Source organism: Ascaphus truei, chromosome 3 (assembly GCF_040206685.1).
Source record: "Ascaphus truei isolate aAscTru1 chromosome 3, aAscTru1.hap1, whole genome shotgun sequence".
Classification (NCBI taxonomy): Eukaryota; Metazoa; Chordata; class Amphibia; order Anura; family Ascaphidae; genus Ascaphus; species Ascaphus truei.
This window is the reverse complement of record NC_134485.1, coordinates 403,452,332-403,473,931: the sequence shown is the minus strand read 5'-3', so window position 1 is coordinate 403,473,931 and position 21,600 is coordinate 403,452,332. Positions and strand designations below refer to the sequence as shown.

At 45.2% G+C, this 21,600-nt stretch overlaps 1 protein-coding gene across 1 annotated transcript in view; it reads left to right on the top strand.

The window, feature by feature from the left end:
* Positions 1-21,600, top strand: part of TMEM135 (transmembrane protein 135) — a 420,640-nt gene that overhangs the window by 333,965 nt on the left and 65,075 nt on the right. The window contains exon 6 of the mRNA XM_075592564.1: positions 12,206-12,252. Within this exon, the coding sequence (XP_075448679.1) occupies positions 12,206-12,252 (47 nt within the window). The remainder of the gene's footprint in view (positions 1-12,205; positions 12,253-21,600) is intronic.

Sequence of the window (21,600 nt, the reverse complement as noted above, 5' to 3'; positions counted from 1 at the left end):
GGTACACGCTCCCTGGTTGTAACGGACGTGCTCGCCACAAATCGGGACCGGACCGCGGGGCTGAGGTGGGGATGTGAATACAGTGACCTTAGACCACGAAGCCGGTTCAGGATTATGCAGTCCGTAGTCAATCGTAGCAGGGTCAGGGTTGTAGATGCCAGGGTAATCCATTGACACGCCAGGGTCAGGGTTGGAGACGGTAGAGTAGTCAATATCCAGGCTGGAGTTCGGCAACAGGAAGTCAGGAGCACACTGCTTTAGCGTAGCAGCTGAAGCGCGGGAATGGCCTCTGCGTGAGGAGCTGGAGCGGCCCATGATAAGGTCTCTGCAAGGGGAGAATGCAGGTCTCAGGAACAGGGTAAGGCTGGCACGGGGAATCCAGCGCTTCAGCACAGGAACCAGATAGCAGACCTCTGCCTGGGATGAATGCAGCAGGTATCAGGAATAGGCTAGGCTGGTACTGGGGATCCGGCGCTTCAGCACAGGAACCAGGAAGCAGACCTCTGCCTGGGGTGAATGCAGCAGGTCTCTGGAACAAGGCAAGGCTGGTACTGGGGATCTGGCGCTTCAGCACAGGAACCAGGAAGCAGACCTCTGCCTGGGGTGAATGCAGCAGGTCTCTGGAACAAGGCAAGGCTATGGCAAAGTATCTTGTGGCAAACACAGTTACATCCAAGTGAACCTTGGGTTATGCTCAGCAATGAGTCAAAGGGAGAGACCAGTATAAGAAGGGCAGATAACCAATCCCAAGACAGGGGTGTGTGGGAATTCCTCCAATGCCAGAGCAGAGAGACAGAGCTGCAGTTATTGCAAGCACAGGTGATAGTGCTTGCAAAACCAAGGGAAGGTCTGTGTAAGAGCTCACCAACTCTGCAAAAGTGAGCTCCAGCCAAAACCAGGAACGGATTCCTTACACTGGTTACATACCCTCAGGGTGCGCCCAAACCAGTACATCGTGCACGCTCCCTGATAACATGCCCTCAGCGTACGCCCCAATTCAGTCTTTCCTCGGTAAGGGTCTAAGTATCCCCCTCCCTGGTGTTGCCTCAGGGACAGGTTCCCCCTTCCTTAACGCGGATGGGTGCCCAAGGTCCCTGGCGGAGCATCAGGGGCCCGGCCCTGGCCTCTTTTACTGCTGCCAGCTGCAAAGTCTCTAAAAGCCTGCCCTGTTGCTGCATCTCAGCAGCGCCTCCATTTGTAGCACTGCTTCCCCCCCACCCCCCCTCTGGGAGATTTTGCCTAGGCTACAGGTACGCGTGGTGCTGATTACCTGTGAGGGTCCAGGAGAGATGAGCATCCACGATGTTGTGGGGAACAGGACAGGCTTTAGGTGATCCTTAGGTTCTTTTCATTCGGTGACAGCGCCTCCAGTCATAGTAGGCAGCAGTCCCTACCATGATGCAGGCAGTCCCCCTAGTGATGACCCATCACATTATATAAGTTGGTTACTTGGAACCACCGAAATGCTCATGTTGTTCACATAAAATGTGAGTAGAACTATCATATCTTCTACAAATGTCTATGTTTTTATTACAGTATTACACTATTTCTGTTTTTTCTCTTTTCTTTTTTATATTGAACTGGATGAGAGTGCGCTTCGGACTAATCAAAATCAGAGCAATAGATATAAGACTCTTGATTCATTATAGTCACCACTGTGCATATCCAGCTTCAATCAAGAAAACTATGTTATCCTACACCTTCATCTGTTTGCTGTATATTCCCAGTCTAGGTCCCTCTGCATCGTTCTTCATACAGATCCTATCGCTCACATGGTGCGCTTGGTAATTCCTCCACGCTGTGTACTATTCCGACAGCTTCAATGTGGGGGTGTTTCTTGCCTCCATCACTTGTCATGGGGAGGGACATGTCACACTCCTTCGGCTGTCAATATGGGGGTGTGTCTTGCATACATCTAAGATTGCACAGTGATCAGGGACTGGCAATCTATACATCCATAACACTTGTGAACCCCTGCTGGGCGAGTCTATTTTTTTCATTCTTCCTGCCCAAGGATTGCCCGTTCACAATCAGAGTGCCCTGAATCTACTCTAACCTTGTTGCTGCTGTCCTTAGAAGATAACCAGTGACTGTGATTACAAGGACTACAAGCTCTCAATAAACAGTGTTATGAAGATTGAGGATTGGAGGGAGTGTGATACGCCCTTCAACGATGTATGTAAGACAAGCCCCTTATCGACTGGCAGCAGAGATGTGTGCGACATTGAGTAATCATGATTGGAGGGAGTATGACATGCCCCTCACTCTGACAAGCAATGGAGGCATGATGCCCCCACATTGAAGTCGACAGAGTAGTACATAGCACAGGGGAATCATCAAGCACCCCTTCTGAGTCGCAAGATCTGTATGAAGAACGCTGCAGAGGGACTTAGATGGGGAATATACAGCAAACGCTGACAGGCTGTCGGCCCCTCTCGTGTACCTTTCCCCTCCCCCACCTGGGCCATATCTTTCCCCACCCAGGCCCATATCTTTCCTCCCCACCCAGGCCCATATCTTTCCTCCCCACCCAGGCCCATATCTTTCCCCCCCACCCAGACCCATACCTTTACCTCCCCCACCCAGACCCATACCTTTACCCCCCCACCCAGACCCATATCTCCCCCCCCCCACCCCAGCTTATAACTTTCCCCCCACCACCCCGGCCCATAGTGTCTCTCCCAGGCCCATAGCTTCCCCCCCCTCCAGGCTCATACCTTCCCCCCCTCCCCAGGCTCATACCTTTCCCCCCTAGGCTCATACCATTCCCCCCAATGCCCATACCTTTCCCCCACAAGGAAAAAAATGTTCCACCAAATATATGCATAGTGTGCTTCATTAGGAACAGTAGGTTTCCAGCCGATTTGATTGTTTCATAGTAGCTCCCATCTCTTGCACCATACTGAGAATCCCAAAATGACTTTACTACTGTATATTTGAAAACTGCACAGCTAGATAATGTCATTACACGCAACCTGTCTCTGTAACCACCTGCTCCACTCAGAGGCATTTCCAGATAAAACATGAACTACATTATTTATTGTTTTAGCACTGGAAGCAATCATTTCTCACTGTCCCCATCAGAGCTAAAGGGATTAACTCCATTATCTTCACTTTATACCTGTACATGTCCCATACCAGTTGTGGTACCATGGAAATAAGTGATCAAAGTTGGTTTAACACCGTAAACTTTCTTTTGGCAGCCCCTATCCCAATTAGCCCAGTTTATGGGGAGTGCATGACTAATTAAACCTTAAATATAGAGAAAGCTGAAGCATTTCAGTTTCCATGTGCCTGAGCATTGTGAGGAATTATATGCGACAGTGTGACTCCACTTCACTCCTAATCATCTTCACAGCATGGAGTGACTCTGCCGGCCAGCCCTGCTGTGAAGCTTCTTGTTCAGCTTGTTCCATGCAGGAGACTACACTAGTATTTAGACATGGCCAAACTGACCTTTACTTTGATTTAGAAGTGGTTTGGAAATACCCCAGGAAGCATTTTTGGCATTGCACTTTCAGCACGAAAAAGGATTTAAAAGTAGAAAATTGAAGTCTACTGGGGAATGTGATCGAGTGAATCATAAAAAGAAACGATAAACATAATTTGTCCTGGTTCTCAGTTTTCTATCAGATAGAGATGAAGCAGACGTCATTGTACCCATTATCAAACAGTAAGACCCTAAATGGCATTGTTGTAACTAAACAAGTGGAACCGCGGCAAATTGTGCCATGAACTCACAGCAGCTTTAATGCATTATTGTTAAATAATGTCTGCTACATCTGTATTTCATAGGGATGTTCATCAGTCATTATTTTTTGGGACAAATTATATATTAAATAATGTTCCATATGTGCATTTACAATGTCTGTTGTGTTTAATTATCAACTTTGTGTTTATCTGTGCATCATAAGACAATTGCTGCAGAAATGTGTCCTCATTTACAGATCGTCTTCTGAAGAGAACATTAAAGTTACTATTCAGCGTGCTTTGAAGACACCATGCCCATGCTGGAAAAGAGTGCACCTCTTTCTTTCTGTCTTTTTTTTTTATGTCATGCCTTGGGCATAAACATGTCATTCTCTTTCTTGGCACTATAATTAAGAACATTACCTGGCTGCTCTTCATCCTAAAAGAAACAGCCTGCGGAGTGAGTCTGTCATTGAGAGTACTACTGAATTGCATTGAGTGTCAATCTTTGAAATCGGAAGCACTGCATCAACATTGCGGTTGGGAGCCTTAACATCTCACATATATTTGGGCCATTTTTTATTTGAAAGCTGCTGTATGGGACTGTGTTTTGTTCTTTAAAACCGACACTTCTTAGAACAGCATATTGGTTCACTGTTGAAATGTATAATCCTATCATTTGGACATAACCATTTATCTAAACAAACGTGCAGTGTTTTTATTCCTACAGTATTAATCTGAATATTACTGTTTCTGATGGTGTTTATACGGATGGCACTTCATAGAAGAAGAAATTAAGCAGAAAATACAACACCTGAAAGAGAGAGGTTTGTCTAAAAAGAAGATTTTATGTCTGCAAGGCACTTTAAAATGGTTATCTATTGAGAGGTGTCTTAAAGTGACTGCGCAATACATTTTATAATGATCCTTTAAGCATTTCTAAATTCTCATTTTGGTAACGTCATTGAATCAGAAAATGTGGGGATTGGATTTGCTTTATCTCTTTTGTTGACAGGTGTGATTTGTCTTAGCTTGATCATGTACAACACATGCCATTTCCAGTCATTTCCTTGGGATGAAAAGGCACTACCTTAACATGAATCCGAATAATCTCTTGTTCAATATCGCACATTAATCTCCCTTTTGATCTTATCTGTCTACAGAGTGCTTAGAGTTGTTGGCAGGGTTATGTAAGAGTAGCCTACAGCTGCCTGGGCGAAGGTGGGGTATCACTGGCACCCTGCCCAACCAGTATCTGACAAATTGTTTTATTCCTTCTCATAAAACATGTCAAGTTAGAAAGAGAAGTATTTCTGGATTTCTTTTTGGCATGTTTATTTAAGCTTAACAAATTACACAGTTTTGAAGTTTTCCATTTTTTTTTTTTTAGACTTTCAGTAAGGTTTTTGTAACAGAACTCCGCCCTAGGCTTTAGATACCATGCAACAAGGAGGCATAACGTGTTTCGTTTTTGTTAGTTTAAATCATTTCAACCTAGAGCCACTTGGCAAGGAGTATTGTAGTCAGAACACTCATCTAAATCATTTTTTTTTTGCCTCTTTAAAGTTTGAGATATTATGGATGAAGATATTCAAACCCACTTCCAACTCTCACAGGCTTTAAACACTCCCTATCAAATGGTCAAACAGCTCACTCAATCAAATAGGGGCAATTCAAAGGATTGGTCCACTAAGTTTAACTTTTTCATAATAACTTTATTTCATATACTGTAGTTCTTTTCTCCCAATTGAGACTCAAAGCGCTTCACAATTACAGTACAGTGTGCAGTAGGCAGCAAATAGGAATTTTTGCAGACACAGTCCCTGCCCAGGTGAGTTTACAATATATGTTTTTGGTGTCTGAGGCGCAGGGGAATAAAGTGACTTGCCCACGGTCACAAGGAACTGACACTGTCCCCTGATTCAAACTCTGTGTCATTGTCATACATGCAGTGTCTTTACTCACTGAGCCTCTCCTTGCATGACTATAACAGACATTAGTACCAACGCATATCCACAGAGCTTCGTTATACTTAACGCAGGGATTTAACGTTACGTTAGTTAGGTCACAGCTAAAGGTGGCGTTACATCCAGACCCTGAAATAGCTGTTTTACAGGATCTGGATGAGTGTAAGACCACAGTTAGGTTTGATTTAACTATGGTATTGTTATTTACAGGGTTCTTTTCCTCTCCTGTCTTCTCTTTTTGTACTGTAATTAAACACCTATTGATGGGAGCAGCGCCACCTTTGGGCAAACAGGTTTAACATGACGTTAAGCCTGTGCTAATGAGAACGAACGTCTGTTGTTCTAGCTTATATTTTGCTGTTCGGATACCCGTTAAACTCGGGGAAAATAATATCTGTTACGAATACAGGTAACGTCAAGCTATGGCCCTTGGTTTTGATAACTGAAAAACAGATTTATCATAAATAAATATTAGATAAAGACAGCAAAAACAATCCATTTTGTAACCATTGAAAAGTAAAAAAAAATTATATATTATAAAACACTGGTATGATTTTTTATTTTTCTTTAAAGAAAACAGCCAGTCAATCAACAGCATTTAACTTATTCAGCATGCCACTGTCCCTTGTTCCCGTGTGTCCTGTGAGAGACTGCCCCTTTAGGTTCTGTGATTTGATTGCAGTCTGGACTTCTGATACTACTTAGTTGATATTCTGAGGGCCGCCAACAGAAATCGTGGGGCCCTGGACAAACATTTTGAGCAGGGCCCCCACTGTGTAGGCGGTATTGCCCACCGCCCCCCCCCCCATTTCACACCTTACGAGCCCCCATCTCTTTTTGTTTACATAAGCGCCGAGCGCGAGTGAGCGTTTGTGTCCGCGCACGAGCACCGTGTGAGCGGGGACTTACATATATCTATATATGTAAGTAACTGCTGTAAGCGCCGCCCACTCAGCGCTAACTTTTTAGTAAATTTATATATTTTTACTTTACTTCACTATGTGCGTTGTGCGCCTTGTTTTTGTGTCGTTTCTCCAGTAGCAGGGGTGTCGAGCCACCCCTTCAAGAAGGCTGCAGACGCATTATAGTGCCTTCCTTTACAAGGTTTAATCACTCCTTTTATTGTGTTATTATCACCTCATATTGTGTTATTATCTAGCACTTGCTTGATGTGGGAATTTGTTTTAGTTGCGCACTGATCACTCTTTTCCACTTGTCACATATAGAGGGAGAGATAGATCTCTTACAGGGAATGTGTGTAAAAAAATAATATATATATATATATGCGCACACACACACACACACACACACATCAAATTAAAAAAAAACAACCCTCCCCAAGCCCCCCAATACAAATAAAAATTCCCCCAAGCCCCCCAATACATATAATAATTCCCCCAAGCCCCCCAATACATATAATAATTCCCTCAAGCCCCCCAATACATATAAAAATTCCCCCCAAGCCCCCCAATACATATAAAAATTCCCCAAAGCCCCCCAATACATGTAAAAATTCCCCCAATACATGTAAAAATTCCCCCAAGCCCCCCAATACATATACAATTTCCCCCAAGCCCCCCAATACATATAAAAATTCCCCCAAGCCCCCCAATACATATACAATTTCCCCCAAGCCCCCCAATACATATAAAAATGCCCTCAAGCCCCACAATACATATTTTAAAAAAAGGCTTACCTTGTGGATGATCAGGCCGGGTCCAGTGGATGCCGGTAGGGGTGGGGAGGAAGGTGGATGCCGTGGGGGGAGCGGAGGGGAGTGAGGAGCCGGCTGGATGAGGCTGGGGAGGGCTGCTGCTGCAGGCGGTTGCCCTGTGCTGCAGGGGGGGCATGCTGCAGGGGGGGGCGATGCACAGGGGGTGTGCCCGGTCCTGCAGGTAGGGGGGGGGGCGACGCTGCAGGGGTGGCCCGGTGATGCAGGGGGTGGCCCGGTGGTGGGGGCGCGATGCGCAGGGGGGGCCCGGCGGCATGCACCTGTCCCACGAGGCAGCTCCTGCACCGGCCGGGCCTCCCTCTCACGCCGGCGCGCCGGAAGCTTAGGCCAGCTGTTGACTTCCGGTGCTGCCGATAGGGAGACCCGGCACTTTTTTTTTTTTAGTTTATCCCCCCTGACTCACGGGGCCCGGGGACGCCAGTATCCTTTGTCCCCCCCTCTTGGCGGCCCTGGATATTCTACTATTGAGGTTGCTAAAAGCATAAATGATCATTGTGTATACTGCTGCGACACACTTTATTCGAGCAAATACCCAGTATGTACCTGGCAGATACCTGGAATGTGTCGCTCCTCACCCCAGACAAGCCCTGTTGCGTTTGCCTTCCCAGCCATGGTTCATGCCTGGCTGACGGGCGGCTGATCTGTTAAATGATAATGATTAGGATTTAATAGGCTGCAATGCTTCGCGTGTCTACCAGATGGCATAAATTCATGAATTGCAATGCAGTATATATATATATATACTGTGCAGTATTGCAGCCAGCGGGAATAAAATGCTTCAATCCCTGCCTGGAAAATAACCCAATGCACTCGGGCAGAAAACAGTCACATTCAGCTATCAGGCATTCTTATTTTCCTGCTTTAAAAAGCACATTTGAACAAGAAACCTCTCCAAAACATGTGAATGTAATCAGCTTTTTGTGCGGTCATGTGCATATCTTCTTAAAAGGGGACACACTATTCAAAGTATTTATTTCAATGTAATGACTTTGTCCTGCTTCTCACTCACACCGTCTCATTTTGTTCTTGTTTACCTTCTTACATTACAAGCTTTGATAACATTAGGTGAATTTATGTGAGTAGGTAAACCATTTTCTAATGAGGTAATGAAGTGACATCTTTGTGCTGTAATGAACCTATCTTCAAATATAGTAGTCTACTCTACTTGTATGTACAAAATAGCATTTGACCTTTGACAGGCTGTTATCCGAAAAACAATGAACATTTTTTCCCCTCTGCTTCCACCACTGGTTGCATTATATTTTTAAACTTGTCATGTTTAACTTTAATTAGCTGCCGTAAAGTTGATCGGCATGATAACGTTTTCATTTATAACTATTGTCTTAGCGGGAGTTTTTACTGATGATTAGATTAGAGTGTGGAAATGCAACAGTGTTGTCATTAATTTGCATTATGTTTGCATATTGATTACAAATAATGTGTAGAATAGCGATGTAACTAATTTGTTAGCAGTGTAAGTGGTTCATGCATTTCTCTACAATGTGTTTTTGTGAGTATAACTGACGTACCCATAGTTAATAAAGCATCATATGCTTTAAACTCTTTGGACAGCATCGCATTTCTTGGAGCAAAAGGGTAAAGCACACGGTGGGAGAGGACCCGTTCTCAGAGATAAGATTTCTTGTGAGGGTCCAAATATTAATAGCATCCTGCAAATCTTTCCCCTGCAACCCTTGCTACTTCAAGGATATCCAGTGGATCAGAGAGGAGAATGAATTCCCAAAATGTGGATATCGGTGTTACAAAAAGTATAATTATTTACAGAATTATGTCAAGGGGATGATCATCATGTTTCCACTAATTGTTTAGAAGGTACAAACTGTATAACTGAAAACATTCAATAATGAAGTGAAGTCCAGATCAAACAAAAAAATGATATACCCTAGCCAGCTCCAAATATTGACACACGCCTGGCCGTCAAATTCCATAGTGCTCCATACTCTGGTTTGCATTCCAAGGAAATGTTCCAGGAGATTGCTTGTGACGTAATGGGAACAAGATCAGGTTCTATTCCCACTAGCCAAAGTGCTAAAAGTTATTTTGCAGAAGACATAACTCGGCCTTGTTTTTATACTCAGTTTTTGGATTATTTTGCCTAATTTTAAGATTCACACTTGAATTGTACTGTATGTTTGGGGCTCTTATCCCTGTATTCTTCTTATGATTAATATTATTACTCAGAATAATCTCATATTGTGAAATGTTGCCAGTGTACACTGTACAGTAGTAAGCAAATCCTCCCGAGGGGGGTGAAGACGCCGCACAGCCGCAATAATGGAGAAGGCTGATAGGTGACTCAAAAAATAGCTTTATTCACACAGAATGTGCAAGCGGATCCTCTTGACGCGTTTCAGCCCGTGGGGCCTTTGTCAAAAGAGTGATCCGCTTGTGTTTAAACCATCTACTTATAGGGTGTTACCAAATTGCTACACCTGTTCCCATTTCCCAATACAATTGAGTAACAGGTGTCCATTAGCACACTCCCCATGTCATAGACGTTACATAAAACATGGTGATACACAAAAATCATCATAGTAACCTGAGCAGCATTACTTCTGCCATAAATCCTCATATTATAACTAAATATGAAAGGCAGCCCAGTTCAACAATTTCTTAACAGAACAGCTTAATATTATTAATTGAAAGAGACAAGAGGCTTTATTCAATATAATGTAAAGCTGCTTCTCTGTGTTGGAGAAGATGTTAGTCCCATTTCATTGGCGTGGAGCTGATTTCTTCTTCATCATGGCGAAGCAACTTACCAACATAATGCATAGGAGCCAATGTAATTTGCCCAAGACTGCACAGAGTGATGACAGAAAAGTGAAAGGCTAATGTAACACTGCTACACCTCTACCTACTGTATGATGACTTTTTAATCCACCAAAAGGTATTCTTTTCAAAATTGGTTTGTTAATCACTGTTGGTATATTCACTAACAATGCTACATATAGATCATTCAAATATTATTTTCTTTGATTTTTTTTCAGTAAATTAAGCTTATAAGATTTCTCTTGTAATAAGAAAGTTTTCTTTCCTTTAATTCCAATGGAGAATTACTTGTATTTGCATATTGCGTTGGTTTTACAGTATGTGAAAAATAAAATCCGATCTTGCACCCATTGAAATGCAAAAAAATAAATAAGTATCTAAATTAAGTGTAGACAGGACTCTGCTGCAAATACGTTTTTTAGCTAACTCCTCTTAATGCTACTGAGGTAGTTTCCTTTAGCCCAAAGCAATCACTCATAGTCCAGCCCTTCTGCACAGTTACTGAGAGTGGTGGTCACTGTCATATCTACAATTTCACATGGCTTGCAGATGAAAGGGAAATCTCTGGCACCTCGGTTTTTCCAGCCTCCTAACCTTCATGTTTTCAGCATATCCCTTTCAGGACATGCTTCTGATCTTACCCTAGTTATGCACTGGGATCCATACTTACTCCTCAGTACTGTTTGCTTGTATTTCTTCTCAGTGCTCTTTTACTGTGATTCTGACTTTCATCTTGATAAAAGTCCATGTATAAAGCTCCTGTTTCCGAGGTTAAATTGGAAAATGTAATTTGGGAAGAGTGTCTGTTACAGTGGATATATCAGGGATTTGTTCTATTGTTACCCTACTTGCAATACAGAGCAATATGGTTATATGGAGCAATAGGGTAAGTTAGGGAGAGGTTATTTGTATTGTGTGTCATCATTTCTCATAGACTTGAGATTTTGTAAAATAAGTATAAATAATGGCTAGGGCTCCATGGAATTTAACAAATGGTCTCAGCATATCCACCACAGAGAAAGAAAGATGTAGGGGATATATATATATATATATATATATATATATATATATATATATATATATATATATATATATATATATATATATATATATATATATATACATATACTGTATATATACTGTATATATACTCTATCACAAAGCTGTGATAGTATCAACATGTCTTGCCTAGAAGGGATTTTCCAGAGAGAAGGCAATGCTAACAAATGTCATTGCTGACTGCAACGGCAACATGTTATTGATATGGAAAAATAAGTTAAGTAATATTTGCAGAGCAAGCAACAACGTCAAATGTATTTATTTTTTTCTAAAAAGACTGATGCATGAAAACTCTCCTACAAGGTAACATTGTTGCATATATTTCTACTGGACAATTTAAATGTGGGCCCCACTTTGTATGACATTGTGAAAGTACTTCTTAAATAAGGCCCCAAAACAGAAGTGACAGATCAGAATGCGGAATGCACATTGGCACTGCGGGCCGTTCCTCGTACCCACAGCACTTCTTTTAAATGAACACCCTCGAGCATTAGTGCATAACCAGGGATGGGAAACTCCAGTCTGCAAGGGCCACCAACAGCTCAGGTTTTCAGGATAGCCCAGCTTCAGTCTTCGACTGAACCATTGATTTGAGCCACCTGTGCTGAAGCAGGGATATTCTGAAGACCTGTTGGTGACCCTTGAGGACGGGAGATGGCCACCCCTGCCATAACCTTCTCTAGCTATATTCTTTCTCTGCAAAAAAAAAACTTCCTTCACTCCAGCTGCTGAAAAGCTTTGAAAATGTTCTGGTTTTCCGCAGTAATCTACCAACTGCTGTGCATGATTGTGTCATTAAACAACGTTATAACGCGCAGTCATGAAAAATTGTAGATTATCTCCAGCACGGCAGTTTGTATTTAAGTATGTGTCTTTCAGGGCAACGTGAATAATAGTTGAGGATCATGCTAACAATGTTCCTTTCTGTACGTGCTTTATTTATGTGTTTCTTTGCTCCTCGCAGGTCCTTTTGTTTTGCATCACCGCCGCGCTGTACATGTTCTTCTTCAGGTAGGTTGGGTCAGCCTATTTTGTGTGTAAGAAATCTTTCTCCAAGCATGAATTCTGGTGCCTTAAAGTGGCAAAACCTGTGAAATCTTATGTTTTCTTTTAAATAAATCAGCTCTGTAGTACTCGATTTTTCTTTTCATTGAACTCGTAATGCCATTTTAATGAGATTTAATATAATGAGCATCCTGTGATTTCTGTAGCAGGCTTTAGGCCACCTCCTCAAGCAGAGCAAGATCAATGTAACACTTTCCTGTTTGTGATTATTTGTTGCCAATGTTCCCAGCAGTTTGAGCTGTAAACTGTAACGATAAATAATGTTACCTTCGTAATATCAGGAGACATTGTAGTTGCCGAGATATACTTACTGAATGGTTGATTGAACTAAAAGGCACCCATTATGTTAGGCACACAATCGGGATTTTTACAGATTTTTTAACAGGAGCACCGAACGATTGCTACCTTAGATAAGAATGTAGAATTATAAATTGTCAAATGCTTCACATATTTAAAAAAAAAAAGGGGGGAAATAGTATTACTGCTTTTTAAAATGGTTATTTAAGAATACAGGGTGCAGATCTCTGGGAAAACATAGTCCCAGATTTGTAAAATCATTTATTTTCCAGTAAAAATGTATGGCACGTACATCACAAAGACGTACACCTCCCCCCTCTCGCCCCCGTCCCCTTGTGCTGGAGAATTGTTCAGCTCCATTCAAAAGAATGGGCCTGAAAATAGTCTCCAGTACAAAGGAGACCACTTCACTGCATATTGAGTGAGTAAATCAGGTGTTAGACTTACACCACTTCCTAGCTGTTGCATCTTTTTTAGTTCAGATAAAAATAATGATGCACAGAGGCGCAGAATTTGGTACATCTTCTTATAATATGGGCATCATATTACTGCCTTGCTGATCCTGTTGACACTCTACAAACCATAAGATGGTTTTCAATGGGCTAAGGCTTAAGCTGATTTGCAGTACATACTTGCAGTCTTCTGTGTCGTGGGCCAATAGGAAGCTGCAACAGATGGCGTTGTGGGTTCCTATTGGATGACTGCAGGCACTATCTTTAAAGAAAAAGGAAAGAGCATCAGCAACGGAAACTGTAGGTATCTCCGGAACCAGGTGATCCCTGGAGCTGAGTATAGAGTGGTTCTGCCCCAGATAATGCCCGGTTCTAATCCTGTTAAGCAATCAATTACAAATGTGGGTGGGATTACTGCCTTAAATCACACAGTGCTACCCAGTGATGTGTAGAAAGGAAGACATCCTTTGAAGTTCTTATTGCTGGCTAATGGGAGAAAGATTAACTATTGTATGCACGTTTCAATTTCACCTCTGGTAAAGCCTCAGAACCAAGGGCACTAGGACAGGGGTACTCAACTCCAGTCCTTAAGACCCCCCAGCAGGTCAGGTTTTAAATTATATCCCAGCTTAAGCACAGGTGGCTCAGTCTGATTGAGCCACCTGTTCTAATGAATATCCTTAAAACCTGACCTGTTGGTGAGGAGGGGGGGGGGGGTCTTGAGGACTGGAGTTGAGCGCCCCTTCACTAGAAGGGAACAAGTTGTTACAGTATGTTAAATGTATTGAATTCTTGTTATTGTAAAGCAAAGGTGTTAGTCATGGCAGTGATTTTATTTTCATGATTATTTGGGAAGGAAACTTGTGGCTATATAAGGCCTTGATTATACCCAAAAACGCCTGCGGTGCTGAAACAAAGAGTATACATCCCTGCAAAGTGTTTATACCTATGGCGACAGTCACGCCACGTCCTACTGCAATGCGGAGACAGTTGAAGAGATTTGCACATTTGTTTTCAGGTTGTGACGGCCGCGTCATGTGACGCCGCCGTCCAATCAAAGTACAGATGTCAGCCTTGTGTCCCCTGCAGTCGCGCGCGTTGAAGAATGTGCTTGCAGTGCTTTAGTAAGGCTGCGTTACTTCTATGCAGGCCCTAAATAGGTGTTTAATTAAAGTTAAAAAAAAAAAGAGAGAGAAGACAGGAGAGGAAAATAACCTTGTAAAATTCACTATGATGGTTCAATCATACCTATCTGTGCTCTTACACTTATCCAGACCGTATAATAAACCTATTTCAGGGTCTGGACACGATTGGGAATATAGCGCACAGCCAGGAGAGTGGGTCAAAAATAGTATATCAAAAATATCTTTATTGGTCCATTAATAACGGAGGTGTTACCAGCCCTCCTACATGTTACGTGCACGTTGCACTTTATCTCCTTGATAAGGAGACACTCCTATACTATTTTTGACCCACTCTCCTGGCTGTGCGCTATATTCCCAATTGTGCTCATCTTCATTCTACCATTAGCAGCACGCTTTACCAAAGGCACTGGTTGGGCATTCTAGATATGTTAGTATATTTGCAATCAATCAACTCATGTGGTTTTATAGTGGTTTTGGGACTATCCAAATGAGGAATTGAGGAGTGGGCTTACATCCCTTTACTCTTTACTCCAAGGTTACATTTGTCTCTTTTAATGACTCCACACCACCTGGGAGTTGTTTTCTGACTCACCATTCATTATTATTAGCCCCATACCCTGTGCCTTTGATTATTCTGAAAATATATCACATGGATTCGGCGCTAGAGGCCGTATACCACTAAACTTTTCACCTGGATGTGAATAATGTCACATTTAGCTATGACATTACGTTAAATCCCTGTGTTAACAACAGAGCTCTAAGGAAAAGCGTTGTTAGAGGGAACACCTCTTCTGCACATCATAAGCACAAACATCCGTTATAGTAACGCAAGTGCTCGTTACTGCTGAAAACTTCCCTTAACGCATTGTTAGTGAGCTTTGAAGTTCCTCATTAGCACTTAACGAGGCGTTAACTGAAGTAACATTCCCCTTGAGAAAGGTCCCGTTTCGGGACCGAAGCGTCATAATGAGCGTCTCTTTTTGTTATATCTTATACTATATTAGTGAAAGCACTGTATGTTTGCCTGCCTGCCTGCCTGCATGCATGCCTGCCTGCTGGATGTCCGGTGTCCCTAGCGGCAATCTCATTGGTCCCTTGGCCCGCCCGCCCCCGCACACCTCTCATTGGCCTCACACACTCACACCACCCCCTTGGCCCGCCCCCCACACCTCTCATTGGCCTGAGGCGGAGTGACGGGCCAAAGGTCCAAAAAAATAAATAAAACACACACACACACACACACACACACACACCTCTCTCCCCTCTCCAAATCACCTTTTCCCCCTCCCCAGCGGCATCACCTCTTCCCCCTCCCCAGCGGCATCACCTCTTCCCCCTCCCCAGCGGCATCACCTCTTCCCCCTCCCCAGCGGCATCACCTCTTCCCCCTCCCCAGCGGCATCACCTCTTCCCCCTCCCCAGCGGCATCACCTCTTCCCCCTCCCCAGCGGCATCACCTCTCCCCGCTCCAAATCACCTCTCCCCGCTCCAAATCACCTCTCCCCGCTCCAAATCACCTCTCCCCCCTCCCCGCTCCAAATCACCTCGCTTCCCGCAGCTGCCACGCGGCGCGTAAGATGGCGGACCCCCTTCCTCCCTCGCGGCGCCGAGTCAGACGGTGGCGGCGCCCGGAAGTACAGGTAGGTGTCGCTCCCCACCTCCGGCGCCAAACGGAACTGAGAAAGGGCGCATCAACTGAGGTGTGTGTGTGTGTGTGTGTGTGTGTGTCACTGTCCACTGCCCCCCCCTCCTATCCACTGCCCCCCCCTCCTGTCCACTGCCCCCCCTCCTGTCCACTGCCCCCCCCTCCTGTCCACTGCCCCCCCCTCCTGTCCACTGCCCCCCCCCCCTCCTGTCCACTGCCCCCCCTCCTGTCCACTGCCCCCCCCTCCTGTCCACTGCCCCCCCCTCCTGTCCACTGCCCCCCCTCCTGTCCACTGCCCCCCCCTCCTGTCCACTGCCCCCCCCCTCCTGTCCACTGCCCCCTCCCTCCTGTCCACTGCCCCCCCCTCCTGTCCACTGCCCCCCCCTCCTGTCCACTGCCCCCCCCTCCTGTCCACTGCCCCCCCCTCCTGTCCACTGCCCCCCCCCTCCTGTCCACTGCCCCCCCCTCCTGTCCACTGCCCCCCCTCCTGTCCACTGCCCCCCCCCTCCTGTCCACTGCCCCCCCCCTCCTGTCCACTGCCCCCCCCTCCTGTCCACTGCCCCCCCCTCCTGTCCACTGCCCCCCCCCTCCTGTCCACTGCCCCCTCCCTCCTGTCCACTGCCCCCCCCTCCTGTCCACTGCCCCCCCCTCCTGTCCACTGCCCCCCCCCTCCTGTCCACTGCCCCCCCCCCTCCTGTCCACTGCCCCCCCCCTCCTGTCCACTGCAGGAAATGCAGGGGGAGGAATCCATGCCTTTGAGGCGCCCCCCCCCCTCCCTTTGACGCCCCCCCCTCCCTTTGACGCCCCCCCCTCCCTTTGACGCCCCCCCCCCTCCCTTTGACGCCCCCCCCTCTCCCTTTGACGCCCCCCCCCTCTCCCTTTGACGCCCCCCCCCTCCCTTTGACGCCCCCCTCCCTTTGACGCCCCCCCCTCCCTTTGACGCCCCCCCCCTCCCTTTGACGCCCCCCCCCTCCCTTTGACGCCCCCCCCTCCCTTTGACGCCCCCCCCCTCCCTTTGACGCCCCCCCCCTCCCTTTGACGCCCCCCCCTCCCTTTGACGCCCCCCCCTCCCTTTGACGCCCCCCCCTCCCTTTGACGCCCCCCCCTCCCTTTGACGCCCCCCCCCTCCCTTTGACGCCCCCCCCTCCCTTTGACGCCCCCCCCCCCTCCCTTTGACGCCCCCCCCTCCCTTTGACGCCCCCCCCCCTCCCTTTGACGCCCCCCCCCCCTCCCTTTGACGCCCCCCCCCTCCCTTTGACGCCCCCCCCTCCCTTTGACGCCCCCCCCTGCCTTTGACGCCCCCCCTGCCTTTGACGCCCCGCGCGCACACACTGACTGACTGCCGCACGCACGCACACACTGACTGACGCGCACACAAAGCCTGACTGACGCACGCACACACTGACTGAGGCACACACTGACTGTGTGTGCGTCAGTCAGTCTGTGTGTGTTTGTGTTTCTGCCTCAGACTCACTGACGCGCGAGCAAACACACAGTGACTGACGCACACACGCTACATGAAGCTGTAAAGGAGGGAGGGAGGGGGGGGACTGGATTGATGTGAATGGGGGACAAACAGAGAGAGGGGGGAGGAGAGAGAGGAACGGGAACATTACATCCCGGGCAACGCCGGGTCTCTCAGCTAGTGCCTAATACAATGACTTTGAACTACTGGACCTGAGTGCTGTTTTTACTTACCTGACGCAATAATGGTAATATTATCTACATTATTTATATGGGACTAGCTACTATACATTACTATTCTGAGTGCCAGCTGCAGATATAGATATATATATATATATATATTTATATATATATATATATATATATATATATACACACACACATACATACATACATACACATACAGTTGTGTTAAAAAGAAAATACATCCTCTTTGAATTCTATGGTTTTACATATCGGGACATAATAACAATCATCTGTTCCTTAGCAGGTCTAAAAATTAGGTAAATACAACCACAGATGAACAACAATACATGATGTATTACACCGTGTCATAATTTATTTAACAAAAATAAAGCCAAAATGGAGAAGCTGTGTGTGAAAAACTAAGTACACCCTTACTGGTTCCATAGGAATTAAGATGCTAAGTAGCAGACAGGTGCTGGTCATCAAATGTCCTTGATTAATTGATCATCAGCAAGTGTGACCACCTCTATAAAAGCCACAGTTTTAGCAGTTTGCTGGTCTGGAGCATTCAGGTGTGTGTTAACACAATGCCAAGGAGGAAAGACATCAGCAATGATTTTAGAGAAGCAATTGTTGCTGCCCATCAATCTGGGAAGGGGTATAAGGCCATTTCCAAACCATTTCAAGTCCATCATTCTACAGTGAAAAAGATTATTCAAAAGTGGAAAACATTCAAAACAGTTGCCAATCTTCCCAAGAGTGGATGTCCCAGCAAATTCACCCCAAAGTCAGATCGTGCAATGCTCAGAGAAATTGTAAAAAAAAAACAAGAGTTACATCTCAGATTCTACAGGCCTCAGTTAGCATGTTAAATGTTAAATTTCATGACAGTACAATTAGAAAAAGACTGAACAAGTATGGTTTGTTTGGAAGGGTTGCCAGGAGAAAACCTCTTCTCTCTAAATAGAACATGGCAACACGGCTTAGGTTTACAAAGTTGCATCTGAACAAACCACAAGACTTCTGGAACAATGTCCTTTGGACAGACGAGACCAAAGTGGATATGTTTGGCCATAAAGCACAGCGCCACGTTTGGCGAAAACCAAACACAGCATATCAGCACAAACACCTCATACCAACTGTCAAGCACGGTGTTGGAGGGGTGATGATTTGGGCTTGTTTTGCAGCCACAGGACCTGGGAACCTGGCAGTCATTGAGTCGACCATGAACTCCTCTGTATACCAAAGTATTCTAGAGTCAAATGTGAGGCCATCTGTCCGACAGCTAAAGCATGTCCGAAATTGGGTCATGCAACAGGACAATGATCCCAAGCACACCAGCAAATCTACAACATAATGGCTGAAAAAGAAAAGAATCAAAGTGTTGCAATGGCCCAGTCAAAGTCCAGACCTCAACCCGATTTAAATCCTGTGGCTGGACCTTAAGAGAGCTGTGCATAAACAAATGCCCACAAACCTCAATTAACTGAAGCAACGTTGTAAAGAAGAGTGGGACAAAATTCCTCCACAATGATGTGAGAGACTGATAAAGTCATACAGAAAATGATTACTTCAAGTTATTGCTGCTAAAGGTGGTTCTACAAGCTATTGAATCATAAGGTGTACTTAGTTTTTCACACATGGCTTCTTCATTTTGGCTTTATTTTTGTTAAATAAATCATGACACAGTGTAATATATCATGTGTTGTTGTTCATCTGAGGTTGTATTTACCTAATTTTAAGACCTGCTAGGAACAGATGATTGTTATTATGTCCTGATATGTAAAACCATAGAATTCAACGAGGGTGCACTTTCTTTTTCACACAACTGTATATACAGTATATATATATTATATGAATTACATCAAATGTGGCCTGATGGAGGCTAGAGATGTGGGGTTTTCCGTATACTCACTACTAAAAATGCACACTGATTGTAAGCAAATAAACGTTGTTCTATGTAGCCTTTATTGGCTAGTGCATCTTCCAGAAAAAAGATTTCTAAATGTCTGGACAAAGGCACATTAGACAGACATTTTTAACAAGAGTAGTAAATAAATAGAAAGAAAAATGCATGCTTAGCAAATCACGTGACTTGCCTGCATTTTGTCATTTATTATGAAACTAGCAAGCAAGCACCATATAATTACATATTTTAATAAAAACATAGAAATTGATGACAGATAAGAACCACTTTTCCCCCATAGTCTGCCCACTTCCCTACCTGTTGTAAAACCTCACACCAAAATAAATCCTTATCTTTCATATTTAGGATAACCTTGTGTCTACCTTAAGCAGCTTTCAATTCCTTTATTGAAGGAGCCTTCACCACATACAGCAGCTTTTCGAAGACCGTTTGACTCTTTTTAATCTGCATGGGGGGCTGCAAGTTGCTTGTTTCTTTTTGAGACGGCCAATGTCAATCGTTGCGAACAAATCGTTTTTTGTACTGTAACTCCAGTTAAAATAATCTTATTCTAAAACTGTTTTGCTTGCACCAAAGATCATAAGAGTTGTGCACTCCTGGTGCTATCTCCCTACAATCATTTTCTATAGAGCAGGGTTCCCCCTGGGTTCCACGTACCTCCACTACTGCAGGGAGGTGTGGAGTGGCTACTGCATTGCCGGAGGTTTCCGGCGGCTCCCTATGCAGGGCACCACCATCTTCATTGTGGCCGCGCATGCGTAGTACAGTCGCACATGCGCAGTGCAAGTTCAATGTTGTGGCGGCCATCTTGCTTCACCCTACGCATGCGCAGTAGCAAGGCCATACAGTGGCCATTACACCCATGGGCTCCGTGGAGACAACAACACCCGGCAGCCACTGGGGCTGCTAGATCACATGGCACGAAACGGCCAATCGGGCTGCAGAAATCCCCTGCGGCCAGGATAGATATAGTTGGCGCACTGTGAGCCACGCCAGTCGGAGCTGGGACATCAGAAGGGTAGGGTGTATGTGAGCACGGTGGCAGTGGTCCCTGCACTAGGCCAGAGCCCCCTTGGGCCCCAGCTAGGCCTCGACTCCCCTGTTCAGTTTGTGGCTGCTACAGGGACAGGCCCTTAGACAGAGACACTGCCCCAATTAGCATTCAGAGTGCCAGGGACACAGAAGGATGCTGAGCAGTAGTTGCAGCCTGTTGTCTGGGACCAGACCACCACCGAAAGGCACAGAGACTATCTTCATAGTGGGACACTCCAACCAGATACCACCCCACGTGGAGGCGGATGCCATCACAGCCAAAGTTGCAGGATCAGCGGATCCCTTATCTTCAGTTAGCTCTACCGTGTGATGGATCACCCGGCAGGTATACCTCACCTCGACAAGTGCACCAACTGTACACACATTAGTTCCTGCAGTAAATTGTTATCTTATACCATGTGTGTATTTCTTATATTGTCCTGTGACGGGGTTATCCAACACAGTTAGGATCCCGCCCAGGCGGAGGCGCTGTCACCAGACGGATCAGGTAAACCCCAGGCTCCCAGCCGCGGAGGTTCAGGCCTCCTGTGAGCCTCAGGTAACGCACCACACACACCGTAGCCACCATATCTCCCATAGGATGGGGGAAACTGCGCTACATCTACAAAAGGAAATCAATTACTGCGAACACTAAACACCCACATTTAGCAAGGAATAACATCTAACAGTTTCCAGCATTGCACCTGACATCTTACATATTGTTTAAATCACTGGAACACAGACGTTAATGCCCATTTCATGTATTTGCAAAAATAAAAAATCCCAGCACATTACCACTAAATCTAAGTATTGTAAAAATAAAAAATAAAATAGTAGGCATCCTCTTTAAAAATGATTTCATCCGTTTTTCATGAAAAGACAGCAAAACTATTTTTTTTTTAAATTCCTGTGAAAATGAAAAGGAACGGAAAAATTGCAGAACACTTTGGAGTTCTGTTATTGTTTATATTTTGGCTCTTTAGTGGTTATTACTTGTATCTTTGGGTCTTAACCTCTTCAGTGCAACATAGTCCTGCCACCTCCATGGCCACGGACCCTTTGGCCCTTCCTGATCACATGATTGCTCTTCGCAGTAATCCTGTGACCCTTTCCAGGTTGCGACTGATGAACTGGATGGGAAGTGGC